Genomic DNA, 13,501 nt, shown 5'->3' on the forward strand with positions numbered 1-13,501 from the left:
TTTCAAAAATTATGCTGGCTCCTCATAGTTTTTCTCCCTTTATCCACCTTATGTCCTCTGGCTTCCCTGGGTCCTGGAGCTGCTTCCAGTTATAAAAGACATTGAAATAAATCGCAATGCTGAGAGAAGCAGAGAGGTAGAAGCCAAGGCCCAGGAACTAAGCAATGTGTAGAGTCAGAAAAGGCTTAAGCACCACGACAGCATCTGTAATGAACTTGATTTTATTGTTAGAATTGGAGGCGGCTCCATTACAGCAGCTGGGAACTATAGCAGGGAAGTGTGGGGAGGAGCAGAGCACAGCAGCACAGGGAGAGTGGGAGCTAGGAAGAACACAGGCCGGCTCATTTTAGTTTCCACACAGTCATTTGGCAGAGAAGCCGAGCCCTGACGAGCGTCTGGATTTCTCAGTCCGGCGGTAGTCTGGCAGGGCTGCTCATTGGCTTGCTTGGGGAGAGGTCCTCTCCTGGGGTGGTTTTTTCAGCCTGTTTTCATCTTACTCAGTAGGAGTTCAGCTTTAGCTCAGCTTCGTCTCCCTCTTCCCTTCCTTTCATTTTCCCCAAGTTCTCTGGCATGGCCTCTACCTCCCAGATCCTCTGTCCGAGAGTTTGGGGCTGGAAAGGCAGCCAGTGTTCCCATTTCAGCTGCAGGATGGCATAGTGGAATGTTGGGGGAGTCACACATTGCTGGGGTGTCAAATGTTGGGATGTCAGGCAGTGGCTTATTTTTAACCCATTACACACCAGGCCACAGCAGATGACCACATGCAGAGAAGCCAAGCAGGGGATGACAAGGGATGAGGATAATTGGAATGGGTAGGTAAAAACTTCAAAAGGTCAGGGAGCTTGGAGGAATTCTGGAATTGGAGCTGGGCTTTCCTTGCCCCTCTTTGTGCTGTGCAATAGGCCTGGTCTGGGCACAGCTCTGGGATGTGAATGGTATGAAGCAGGGGCTGGGAGGATAAGCAGCTTTCTTCTCTCACCAGTCTGTTGGTCAAAAGAGCTTCAAGTTTTGGACTGAGACATTCAGATATGGAGGGGAGCAGTGGGACAGTATAGCAGTGGTGTACCCCTAGACCCCTGCTGGAACCCCGACCCTAATGGGTAAGAGAATGGGAGATGGAGGAAGAGGCGCAGCTCTGGGTACCTTACTGACAGAATCCTGCCCCAGGTCACATAAATTATTATTGGAGATCCTTCCTTGGGTTGCTAAATAGAGACAAAGAGGTCCCTGGGCTTGGGGATATATGCTCTCCCGCCACGAAGGAGGAAGTTGCTGAGACCCATCCTTCCTCCCAACCCAATACAAACATTTGGTAGTGTTAGGAGAGGGTGTCACTCCAGGGTTCTCAGGCATCAGATGACCTCCTATCCTAATTTTGTACCCTCCCTCTATCCACTCCCTGTTGCCTTTGGTTTTGAAAATCCTCTTGGGTATGGATGAGGGGGAGGGACAACCCCTCCCATTTAGCCCAGCCCAAGTTCCCACAACAAGACATCCTGTCCCCTGTCTCTCCCACCCCAGCTCCCATGTCGCTCAACCCCAAAGGACTTAGCAATAGCCATTCTCTAAGGGAGCTGGGGAAGCAGATTCCTGGGGAAAGGAGAGTGGTTCTTTCAGAACTCAATCTTGCAGGCTGGGAAGGACTCATCTTGCATGACCACGGTGCTGCTGCTCGCCAGGACCAAAACATTCAGTTGTTGCTGCTGCTCATGAGTCTGTTGGTACCACTCACGAGTCACCTCCGTGTCATGAGTAGGGATCAGAGTCACCTAGGAGAGAGACAAGACATGCCTGATGTGACATTATGAAGGGAAGGTAAGTGAGGGGGATGGGGCATCACGCCTGATGGTCTAGGAAGTAGCCCCCTGCCCATAGAAAGGGTTCAGTCCTCTTATGAATAGACTGTTTTCTACTGAGTAAGCTTTGACCAGACCTCCTCCTTGGCATCCCTTGCCACTCACCTGAAGATTCTCCCCCCACTGGGCCTTGCCCTCCAGCAGGGCATCCAGCACAGCCCGGCTTGGCTCCCCATTGACAGGGTCATTCCCACTGACCACATAGTAGGATGCACGCACTCGACGGAAGAAGTCAAGGTCAGCAGTCTTGCCACTGCAATGATTCGGGATATAGGCGAGATCCACGTATACAGGGGAGCCGGAGCTGCCCTTGGAACTCAAGGCCGCTGTAGAGACAAGCCAGGACTCATTGCAGAGGTAAAATAGAACACTTTTAGCAATCTTCCTCCCACAACTCCTCCTACTCCTGGAGTCTTTGACCAGCCACACCCAACCCCAACCCACAATCTCTCTAACTTTTCACATTATACTTACATGGTCCTGCCTTGAGTCCGTTGACTAGGCCTTTGGACATGGGGCTGTGTCCATCCTTTTCCTCTGCTGGGGTGACCTGGCTTGGAGTGCTGCGTGGTCGGGGTGGGACCCGAGTTGCTCGATCTGCAGTCCCTTTACCAGGGGTGGGTGAGCGTTTTCCCCGAAGATCCAGACGCCGGGCAGGAGATGCTGGCTTGCCCCTGCCTGGGGCCCTGCGCCCTACTCTCCCCTGGGCTTTCTCTTTCTCACGTAGTTTTTCTACCCTTCCAGCTTCTGAGCTGAGCCCCTCAGGGTCAGCCATGCACACATCAGTGCCAGGAGGNTGAGTCCCACTGACCCCTCCAGCTTTGTCCACAGGCAGGAAGTCCCCATCTTCATCTGAGTCGAGAGCTGCCTCAGCTGTGATAGATGGACACTCTTCAGTTTCTGGTGGAACATCAGAATCTGATTGTGAGGAGCCTGAGTCACTGGCTGATGTTGGGGGTGTCTCATCAGCCACAGGGCATGGGCCCCCTGTGGCCCCTGAGCCCCCTGCCCGGCGCCGCCCTCCCCTCCCTACTAGCCGAGCTTCTTCAGTTGAGAGGTCACCTTCATCTGTGGATCGGGGCAGAGGTGGGTTCAGAAAAGATGGGGAGAGTTCCCCTCGGTGAGGCCGGAGCTCAGCAGCACATCCCTGGGGCCCAGCCTCAACCTCAGGGGAGACACTTCTGGGTTGGCCTCCAGAAGCCCCTCCAGGGCACAGTGGCTGCTCAGGGGAGAGCAGTGTGTCAGGCCGGGAACTCCTCTCAGCTCCCTCAGGCCAGGCCCCACGTTCCCAGGCAGGGCAAGTCTCAGCTGCTTCTTTCTCAGCCTTGGCCAGGGTAGGGCCTGGGGGTTTGGGGCTGGTTTCAGTTGGGCCATTGGTGGCACAATCCCCAGAGGGGCTCTGCAATGGGCTTGGCTTCTCAGTGGTGGCCCCTGTGCACTCCAGGCGGCAGGGCAGAGTGCTATCATCCATGTCTCCAGGCAAGCTTGGAGGTGGAGCTGGGGCCAAGTCCTGTGAAGCTGGGGGTGCTGGGCTCAGAGAAGTAAGGTCCCAGAGGCTGTGGGCAGCTGGTTCCATTCCTGAGACCAGCTCTCCAGACCCCCTTTCTGCAGCCTCCAGGCCAGGAGGGAAGCACTCAGCCACACTCGAAATCACAGGTGTGGTGGCCTCAGAGGAGGAGCCTTCAGACAGGGCTGGTGAAGCAGGTCTTGGCAGACTGGAGAGAAGAGGAGCCCCAGGAGAGCTGGGTGACGGGAGCTGGGGCAGTGAGGAGTCCAGGCTGGGGGCCTTGGTCACTTCTAGGTACTCATCATGCCGAGCTCTGGTTGGGGGCCCCGGAGCTATAGCCAGAGCTCGGTCTCCAGAAAAGGCCAGGGAGCCACAGGGTGCTGAGCGGGGTTCAGCGGGAGAGGGCAGCTGTGGGGGAGCTGGCTGCAATGAGGAGAAGCCAAAGGCTGAAGCAGGGAAGTCCAGGCTGGGTCGGGCAGGGCCCAGGTGTGAGTCCGAGGAAGGGCTGGTATGTGCCTCACTTTCAGGCCACAATGTAGGGGGCCCTGCAGGGATGGGGTGAGGAGGACTGGGGGACTCGGCTTCTTTCTCTGGCTGTTCCCGCGCCCCCTTCTCCAGCTCTGAGTCACTAGTGCTGTCATCCCAGTGGCCCTGGCCTGATCCCTTGGGGGATGGGGTTCTCCTATCTGGGCTACAGCTCAGGATATTACCATTAACAGGGGGGCTTGGGCCTTTGCTCCGGGGGATAGGAACACGAGGGGGCACTGCAGGTGGGGTGAGGCTGGGCTCCACACTTGGACCTGGCTCAGGCTCTTGCCTAGGGGGTAAAGTAGGTCCTGCAAGGGCTGCATAGCTAAAGGTTGGAGTGTCAGATTGGAGGCTCTTGGGTGAGACAGGAGACGAAAGCTCCTTCTCTGCAGATGGGTTTCGGCCAGCAGCCTCCTCCTTGGCTGAGATGCGTGGGGGCCAGTCCCCAGCTGCCCCCAGTGGAGGCTCTCTAGTGGGGCATGCAGGGCCAAGTCCAGTAAGCATCATCTGCTCATAGATGTCTGCGTACTGGAAACTTCTCTCATCAGGATAGGGTGTGGGCTCTCTCTGCTCCGGTTCTGTCTGTTCGGGCTCCCTGGTGGGATGGCTTTCGCTGGCCTCTGGGACCTTTGAGCTTTGAGGGCTGCTGCCAGGAGCCCCAGCTCCACCTTCTTCTTCCCTCTCCCCTTCAGCTTTGCGGTAGTCCTTCCCCAAGGGAGAGTATGGCCCACCTTCCAACTCAGCTGCTGCCTCCTGTGCTGCAGCCACCACACTGTCATACTCGGTGGTGCCCCAGGAGAAGGGTGCAGGAGTGTGTGGTTCTGGGGCAGGTGTGGGGGGAGCTGGAGCTGGGGAGAGGGGTGCAGGAGGCAGGGGTCTGTCCTTGGGCACCCATGGTGGAATGTCAGCCAGCCATGAGGGGGTGGTAGGTTCATTCCTCACGGGTGGCATGGGCTCAGGCTCTGGGATAGGGCTTTCTCGTCCGGGAGCTGGAGGAACCCTCTGTCCAACCACCTCAGGTGGGGAGGCTGGAGGAGAGATGATCTCAAAAGGGGAACGGGTCAGTTTGTCCTCTTCCTCTGGTGGCAGCCCAACGGGTGACTCAGCAAGCCAGCGCTCCACCTCCAGCCCCTTCTGCGGTGAGGGCTCCTGGAAACCCTTGAAGTCTGAGGCCCAGGGGCTCTGAGGCGTGTGTTCCAGTGGGGGCACTTCTTGTTCATCATCTGGCCCCTCATCGAGGAAAGTGCTCTCCCGCTCTTCCGTGTACCGTGGCCGGGCCCCCTGGCCATCCAGCTCATGAGGGAACCAGACCTTGCGCTCACAGCTCAGCTCCCTCCAGTATGTGTCCTGTTCCAGGGCCACATCCTCTCTACCCCTCCAGTACCTGCCCTCCTGTTCAGGAGATGTGTCCTCCCAGGTCTGGGCAGGCTGTTTTTGTTCTCCAACTGGCTCATCTCTGGATGGAGATGTTTCTTGCCACTCCCGTGTCACATCCTGCTCCTTCCAGAGCTTCTCTCCCTGATCGCGGGCCTTGTCCTCATGCACTGGGCTCTCTTCCAGCCCCAGAACTTTGGTCTTCTCCAGCAGAGCTTCTTCTTTCTGTTGCACAGCCTCAACTTTTTCTGGAGATTTTTCCTCTAGGATCTTCTCCTTTGGTTTCATGGCTTTATCCTCCTGCACTGGGCTCTCCTGCTCCTGAGTTTTGTCCTTCTTTTCTAGAGCCTTATCTTTCTGTTCAGTGGCCTCATTGTTTTGCTTCAGGGCTTCATCCTTCTGTCCTAAGGCCCAGTATTTTTGTTCTAAGGCCTCATCCTTCTTTTCCAAGGCCTCCTCCTTCTGTTCTTGGGTCTTGCCTTTTTGTTCCGAGTCCACGTCTTTTTGTTCTAAGGCTTTATCCTTCTGTCCATGGGCCTTGTCCTCCCGCTCAGGGGCTTCGCCTATCTGTCCTGAGGCCTTACCCTTTAATTCAGGGACCTTGTCCTCTGGAGCCTTGTCTTTATGGTCCATGTCTCTGACTTTTTGTTCTAAGGTTTCACCTTTTTCTTCTGGGGTCTTATCCTCCTGTTCCAGAACCTTGTCTTTTTGTTCTAAGTCATTGTCTTTTGGTTCCAAGGCCTTGTCCTTCTGTTCCAGGACTGCGTCTTTTTGTTGTAAGTTTCTGGGTTTTTGTTCTAAAGCCTCATCTACAGCCTTATTCTTCTCTTCCAGAGCCTTATCTTTCTGACCAGTGGCTGTATCCTTTTGCTCTACAATGGCATCCTTCTGCTCCAGAGTTTTATCCTGCTGTAAGACTTCATCTTTTGGTTCAGGTCCCTTTTCCCTCTCTTCTGGGGTTCTGTCTTTCAACTCTGGAACTTTACCTTCCCACTCCATGGCAATGCTCTCCATGGCAGGGCTTGGCAAAGACTCAGGGCTCTTGGTGAGGGAGCTGTCAGGTGTCAGAATGTGTTCACCAGGGCTTGTGATCACACCAGCTGAGTGCTTCCCATCTCCCAACAATGTAGGGTGAGAGAAGGGGCTGGGAGGTAACCTTCTATCAGGGCTCTCATCTGCAATGTCTGCCAGTACAGAGTATCCAGTGGTTCCATCTGTGGGAGGTGACAATGTGGCTGCACAGCGTTCTGGAATAGACGTGGGCACTAGATGGTGAGAGGTGTCCTCAGCCTGCATCAGAGGCCCCTTTTCTTCCTTTCCAAGACTTAGTTCCCCAAACTGGAGGGTGCCAAGGCTTTCTGGAGAGAGCTGCTTAGAAGAGATATCCAGAGAAGTCTCCTTGCTGGGACTTTCTTCTGAGAGAGAAAGTGACTGGGTGTCTTCTGGAGATACCTCTGGCCAAAGATCTTTGTGTAGATGCTGCTCTGTCAGGCCACAGGGAGACCTGGGGATGGCTTCTTGGTTGGCTGTGTCTGGTGAGACCACACTGAGTACAGATACGGATTCTGCATCTTCAGGGGAGAGGCTTTGGTCAGGAAACTGAAGCACCTTATCTTTCTGAGTTTCACCAGGTTCTTGGAGTGGCGTTCTCAAATCTCTGGGAAGGGCTTCTGTTCCCAGAATTGGGCCTGTGAGCTCTCCTGCCTCCACAGTCTCAAAGACTATTGCTTTGTCCTGTTCTGGCAATAGCTGGATAGTGTAGCCTGTCTGTTCCCCAACAATACTGACAGGTGCTTCCTGGGCATGGGGACTCCTGGGAGGAGGCACCTTTCCCTCCTCCAGTGTGAGCTCTTCAGGCCCTGGCTTAACTGTCTCCTCTGCAGCATCTTCCTTGCCCACACCTGGTGTACGCCTAGTTCCTTCCCAGGAGCCTACTTCCTGAAAGTCTTGGGGCTCAGACTTTTCTTCCACTGGGGACTGATGAAAGGGTGTGTGGGTGGCACTGGGTGGGCCAGATGGTGGAGGAGAGGCCATTTTCACTGTGCTGTCATCTGGGCTAAGGCAGCGCTCCTCCACTTCTCCAAGGACTGGTTCCCCTGAATGTAGGGTATGCCCAGGGGCACCAAACATCGGGGCTCCAAACTGACTGGGAAGTTTCTCAGACACCTTTACATTTGTGGTCTCCTCTTCCTCTTCCACGGCTCTCTCTCCAGGCAAGCCTCTCCCTACAATCTCTCCTTTCTTCTCTGACTCACCAGTCACAGAGAAATCCTCACAGGGTGGTGATTTGAAGCCCTTGTCTTCTTCCAGTGAGGAGGTGGGTGAGATGGTACCAGCTGATGGCACATAGTCCAAGCCCTGAGTGGCTTCAGTGCGGGATGAGGGAATGCTTGTGACTGTGTCGAGCAGCAGGGAGCTCTTGCCTGTCTCTTCTGTCTGAGGAGCTGTGAGTGAAGCCACAGACTGGTCCTCAGCCACGGATGTGGCAAAGGAAGAAAGCTTGTCGCATTCAGTGATTGAGGTGGCTGAGGACACGTGTTCCTCTTCAGCCAAAGGGGCGGCCACCATGTTGGGAGGGTAGGTGAGTTCAGTCTCTGGTGCTCCATAGCCCTTGCTGGAGGTGACAGGAACAGCACTGTCTGTAGCCTGGCTAGCCTCAAAGGGGCCAGGACCCTCAGGCCCAGGGAGGTCGTAGGTACTGGTAGGAAATCTAGGTGGAGCTGGGCGTTCCTCCGGCTCATCATGAATCTCCTCATCTGAGATGGTTTGCTCTGTCTCTGAGTAGCCAGGGATTGTCTCATCCTGGATGTAAGAGACATGCTCAGTAGCTCCTGCAGGTGTGGCCAGGCTGCTTAGGAATGATGAGGTCTCCTTCTCAGGAGCTCTGCCTTGGAGTCCTGCTTCCCGACCCCCGAGGGCCTCCCTGCCCCTTGGAGTTGCCTTCAAGGCTTCCTGCATATGTTTTTGGTAAAAACCTTCAGCCTTTGTCTCTTCCTCTTCCTCCTCATCTGAAGGGTGCATCTCCTCCATTTCTTCTAACTCAGCCTTCTCTACCACATCCTCCTTTACCTCAGGTTCACTTTCCTCTCTGGCTTCTATTTTATCAGGGAGCCTCTCTTCTTCTTTATGCTTCTTTTCCTCCCAGGTATCTTTCTCTTCCTCTGTTTCAGCCCCAGAGTCTGGGCCTCTATCCTTGCTGCCTTTTTCTTCAGGGATGTCTGGGACAACCTCTCTCTCCTTCATCATAGGCTCTTCTTGTTCCAGCCCTGGGATAGAGGGTGGTATCCCCTGGCTGGTTGTGCTTGGGGGTCCCTCCTCTGCAGTGTCTGGAGGAAGTGGTTTCTCTCCTAGTCCTAGGTCCCTTTGTTCAGCCAGCAACACTCTCTCTTCACGCTTCAACTCCTCAAAGTCCTGTGTGAGGTCCTCTGGTGAAGACAGAGCCAGCTCCCTGTGCCCACTGACTGTCGGGGGTGGTATAGCTCCCTTCTGGGCTGGGGGTGTTCGGGGCTCAGAGGACGGCTCCTTCTCCCCACGGGCAGCCCGACTCTTGTCCATTTTGACTCTGCCAGGGGCCTTGGCTTTGTAGAGGGTCTTACGTACCTCAGGGGTAAAAGGCTTCAGGTCTGGCTTGGAAATTTTCTTGACCTCAGGTTTGGTATCTTTCTTCTTTTCCTCCTTCTTGGCATCCTTCTTCTCCTCCTTCCTTCCTTCATCCTTCTTGAGCTCCTTCCTCTCCTTCTTGATCTCTTTTTTCTCTTTGTCTTTTTTCTCTTCCAGCTTTGAGATCTTTTCTTTCAGGTGCTTCTTCCCTACCTTGTCTTTGATCAGCTTTCGTTTCTCTGCCTTCAGTGCCTCACTCGACTCTGTCCTCACCCTCTCAGGCTTGGTAGGCTTCTCTGGGGGCTTCTCAGATGACTCTTTTACTTTTTTCTCCGTCTTGGCTAACTCCTTGGCCAGTTCTGAGCGGGCCTCCTTGGCTCCCTCTTCAGCCACCTCCTCCCGTTTGGCCAGTTTGCTTACAGCTGTCTTGGCAGTGGCCTTGAGGCTCTCCTTGCTGTCAGCCCGCTGTTTGATTTTGCTGGGTTTGAGGTTGGCAGGCACAGCCCCAGAGGCCAAGTCTTTCTGTGTAGCCACAGGGTACCGCAGGAAGTCCAGGTGCCGAAGCTTTTCCAGGCCCTCCAGGATCTTGTTTTGGGGAGCATTCCCTGGAAAAAGCACACGTACAATCTTCTCAGTGGGATTGGCTGGTAGCCAGACAATCAGAGCGGTGATAGAAGTCAGGTAGGGCACAGAGATCTCAGCTTCCTTTCCATTAGCCAACACAATGCCTGTCTTAGCTTTACTATTGCCTGCCCACTTTTGCATGAGGAACTGCATCTCCTTGCTGTCCTTGACAGGGTTGAGGACATACATGTCCAGCCGGCCCACACCCATCTTGTGGAAGAGGGTCAGTGGCTCAATGGTGTTGCTGACCACACGGTAAAGAGGTTCGGCCTGGATGCCTAGGCGGGTTAGGTGTTGCAGAGTGAGGCAGGCCTCCTCAATGCTGCGCTTGGCTTTCCGGGAGGCATCAGGTAGCCGCAGCTTATCGGGCACATTGAAGAAGACAACTCCAAGCTCAGGGGAGATGAGGTTCTTCACCCAGTCACTGTAGCTGCTAGAGCCCTGGGACTGCTCCTCCTCCAGTTCTGCCACTTTGCGCTGCAGGAGTCCATTGATGCCTGGCAGGTTATCTGCCCCAATGTGTGTGAGCAGCACTGAGTCAATGCGGTCCAGGTGCCGTACCAGCTTCCAGAAGCAGGACTTGCGATCAGAGCCACCATCCACCAAGATGTTGAAACCATTAACAGCAAAGAGGGCAGAGTCTCCCCGGCCACCAGGGAAGATATAGCAGCAAGGCTTGGAGAGCTTGAGGAAGCCCCCTGAGGTGGGAGGCTCTAGCAGGTCAAAGGGAGATGGCACATCCACAGTCTCAGAGACGTACTCAGAGAATTCAGCCACACCATCCATGGTGGGCAGTGTGGGCTCAGGGTTTAGTCGGAGGTGCAGGGTCTCTTGGGAACTGGATAGTCCCAGGTGGCTCCAATCTCCTTCCCCTAAGCAGGAAACGGTGAGGAAGGCCTGGATTCCAGGGTCTCTATTGCTGAGCAATTGGGCAATCTAGAGGAATGGGAGATGAAAGGCTGATCAGGTCAGGTAGAGACCTGGGGTTGCCTTAACCCAAATCAAATTCAATCTGCTCGTTACCACCTCTTTGCAAGGTGACCGCCCCCTACCTTTCTGCCAGGGTTCCGAACCTTCAGGCAACATGAGATTTTCCCATCCTGGGATCCCTCCCCACAGCTCTAGTCGTGTCCCAGTTTCCATTCCTCCCAGACACTCAGACATGGAACTTACCTCTGGGTTGTGAAGGACCTGGACAAAGTTCTGATAAGAGTAGGTGCCACTCTGTAGGATGAGGTCTCCCCCGGGCTCTAAACTTTGCCCACTCAAGATCAGTAGTTTGTGAGCTGATGGACTGCTAAGGAGACGGTGAACCTAGAATGGAAGGACAGAAGTGGTCATGGATGTGGGAAACGCAGGGAAGGGCACTGGATGTTCCTGGTTCCCCTCAGTACTGCAAAGTACTGTAGGCCACAACGCCTCCAGTGTGGGGCTGGGGGTTGTAAGGCATTTTAGATGGTTCAAAGCCAAGTCCGGGAATTCTTGGCCTTATGGCAGTAGTACTGGCAGGGGTGGGTTATAGCCCTTCCAACAAGCCCTCATGGCAAGGCACAGGCCCTGGCCTTACCTCAGAGCTGATGCTGTCGGCACTGGGGTTTACCAGGATGACGGTCTCTAGGATCTCACTCTGGTGGCAGAGGGTCCTCTGGCCTGAGAGATGCAGGATTTTGTATTGAAGAGAGTGGGTATAGTAAAAAGGAGAGGCATTGTGTCGGGAGGAGAGAAAAAAATGTACTGTCAGAAAATGGAGCTTAGGGGAAAGAGGAGTCTAGCTATCCTTAGATCCTGCCACTTTGGATACTGCTGAGTAAGGTCCAGGAACTGGCTCCTCAAGCCCTTCCCTTTCAGGGTTTCCTCCTCCCTTCTCCCACACTGGCTGTCTTCTTCTCCCCCCTTCATATGCCACACCCTCTGCCTGCTCAGTCTGGTACCCCCACCCCCTCCGCCTGAAACTCCTGCCTCAGGCTGCCCTATTGACAAGAAGCTTTTGTCCCTCTCGAGCACTAAGCTCCTGGTGCTGCCTGGGGATGGGGGGCTCAGCTGGAGGGAGGGCTCCTGGGGTTGTGATGCTTAGTCAGCTCTCTCCTCACTAGCCTGCCTCTGCCCTGGGCTTATCATGCCAGCTGAGTGCCTGGAAACATGAGATGGGCACTTTGCAGTGTCTACAGGCTCTCCATCCTCTTTCCCATTCCCCATCCAAGGCCAGAATTCCCATTTTCCAAAAGACACCGTTTCTATCTATCTAAACCCTTGGGTTTTTACAATTCAAAGACTAGAAATAGGAGTATAATTTCTTGTTCTGTTCTCTCGTTCTTCAGAGACCAAGCCTGCGCTCACAAGCATGTACACAATCATGCTGTTCCCACCACTAAAGGTTACAACTCCCTCTCCCACCTTACCCCCATGTCCCCAGGCACAAGAGAGGCCTGGTTCACTGCCTCACAACCCATCCCTTGTGAACAATTTCTTCTCTCATCCTTGCCCTTCTCCTATGAGCCCTATGCCATGGAGATGGGAGATAGGGGTCCACAAAAAAAAAAAAAAAAAAAAAAAAAAAACCCGCAAATAAGGAAGGAGAGATTCAGAGTGTTCCCCAGGCCATGGAGAAAGACAAAACAGCCTCAACCCCTGTCAACTTCCCTCCTGCAGACACATGAACCGAGCAATGCAGCAAAGAAAGAAAGTGACAGCTTAGAAGATAATGGAGGATGCTGTCATCCCCTGCTCCTGCCCTTCCTGACTGACGTACACAGTGGCGTTACCTTGCAGACAGAGAGTTGAACAGATGGCTCGGGGAGTGGGCTGTCTGGAAGATATTGGTGGGAGTATTCATAATCTGTCCCCTAGACCCTCTTCTGTGATCCAGCTCTTTCCCCTTTCTGGGGCTTGGGTGTGAGGAGACTGGGGCCAGGGCCTTTGTTATGAGGAGGAACCATAGTGCCAGGATCAGGCAAATTTGGCAGCAGAGGGCTGCACTTGCAGCTGCAGGGGAAATGAACTGTAAATGTGTCAGAAGAACAAACCTCATAGAGGGTGGGTGGGGCCCAAGAGGAGTTCAAGGGTTCTCTTCTATTAACTTGGGAATTGAGGGAAGCTTTGAGGTCAGTTCAGAGGATGAGAACCACCTTAGAGACAGGCTGGGGCAGCTCTTGGGCAGATGAGGGGTATCAAGGTTCAGGGAAGCGCCAGGCTAGTCATGAGTAGTTCAGATTTAAAAGGGCAAATCCTACCCGACTGCCAACATACACACACAGGTCACACATTCGAGCTAGGAGGGTCTGAATGAGAAAATCTGTGGTACAGACTGATTTGTTTTCTATCTATCAATCTTCCTCCACCAGTCGACCATTCCTCACGGTCCCCTGTGTATAACCACTAGACTTCTCTGATCCCAGTTAACATCTTGGTGAAGACCCTCTTCCTCACCCATGTGCTCTCCAGTTCTGACTGGCATCTACCTGGTCTATCTCGTGCACCCCCCCTTTTGAGGCCTGGGAGAAAGCCGTATTTCTCTCTTCTGCTCCCTCAGCAATCCCACTGAAGGGAATTGACTTGTTTTTCTGTTTTCTTTCGAATGAGGCAGGGGCACTTCCCCTTGACCAGTGATGCTGCGGGGGTGGACTGGGGAGCACCAAGGCTGAGCAGGCAGGAGGGCAGGTGTCTCCGCAGTGNTGTGTGTGAGTGTGCGCGCTGAGCTCCGGCTCCAGCTCCGCCCCCACCCCCCACCCCAGCATGACAAGTCATTTTCTTGGCTGCCTCTGCATGGGGGGTGAGGAGGGGGGACACAGAGAGGAAGAAGAAACTGGCGCCTCTGTTCCAGAGCCCCCATCTTGGGAAGAGAAGCGGGGATGGGGTGGGGGTGGGGCTGAGACTTGGAACCTGTAGGTTTGACAGAACTGGGAATGCGGGGCAGCTGCCAGGGAGGGAGTGCTCTCAATCTCCAGAGGGAGCCAGAAGCAGGGGCTTAGAGTCCCAGTCTCAAGCCGGTTGCAGGGAATGGGGGGGGGGGGCC

At 54.4% G+C, this 13,501-nt stretch overlaps 1 protein-coding gene across 1 annotated transcript in view; it reads right to left on the reverse strand.

The window, feature by feature from the left end:
- Positions 1–205: 205 nt before the first annotated feature.
- Positions 206–13,501, reverse strand: part of MAP1A (microtubule associated protein 1A) — a 19,751-nt gene continuing 6,455 nt past the window's right edge. The window contains exons 3-7 of the mRNA XM_077764554.1: positions 11,057–11,139; positions 10,663–10,803; positions 2,331–10,425; positions 1,962–2,182; positions 206–1,769 (exon numbers count right to left, since the gene is read on the reverse strand). Coding sequence (XP_077620680.1) covers positions 1,614–1,769; positions 1,962–2,182; positions 2,331–10,425; positions 10,663–10,803; positions 11,057–11,139 — 8,696 coding nt within the window. The 3' untranslated portion in view covers positions 206–1,613. The remainder of the gene's footprint in view (positions 1,770–1,961; positions 2,183–2,330; positions 10,426–10,662; positions 10,804–11,056; positions 11,140–13,501) is intronic.

This window comes from Crocuta crocuta, unplaced genomic scaffold (assembly GCF_008692635.1).
Source record: "Crocuta crocuta isolate KB4526 unplaced genomic scaffold, BGI_CrCroc_1.0 scaffold102, whole genome shotgun sequence".
NCBI lineage: Eukaryota > Metazoa > Chordata > Mammalia > Carnivora > Hyaenidae > Crocuta > Crocuta crocuta.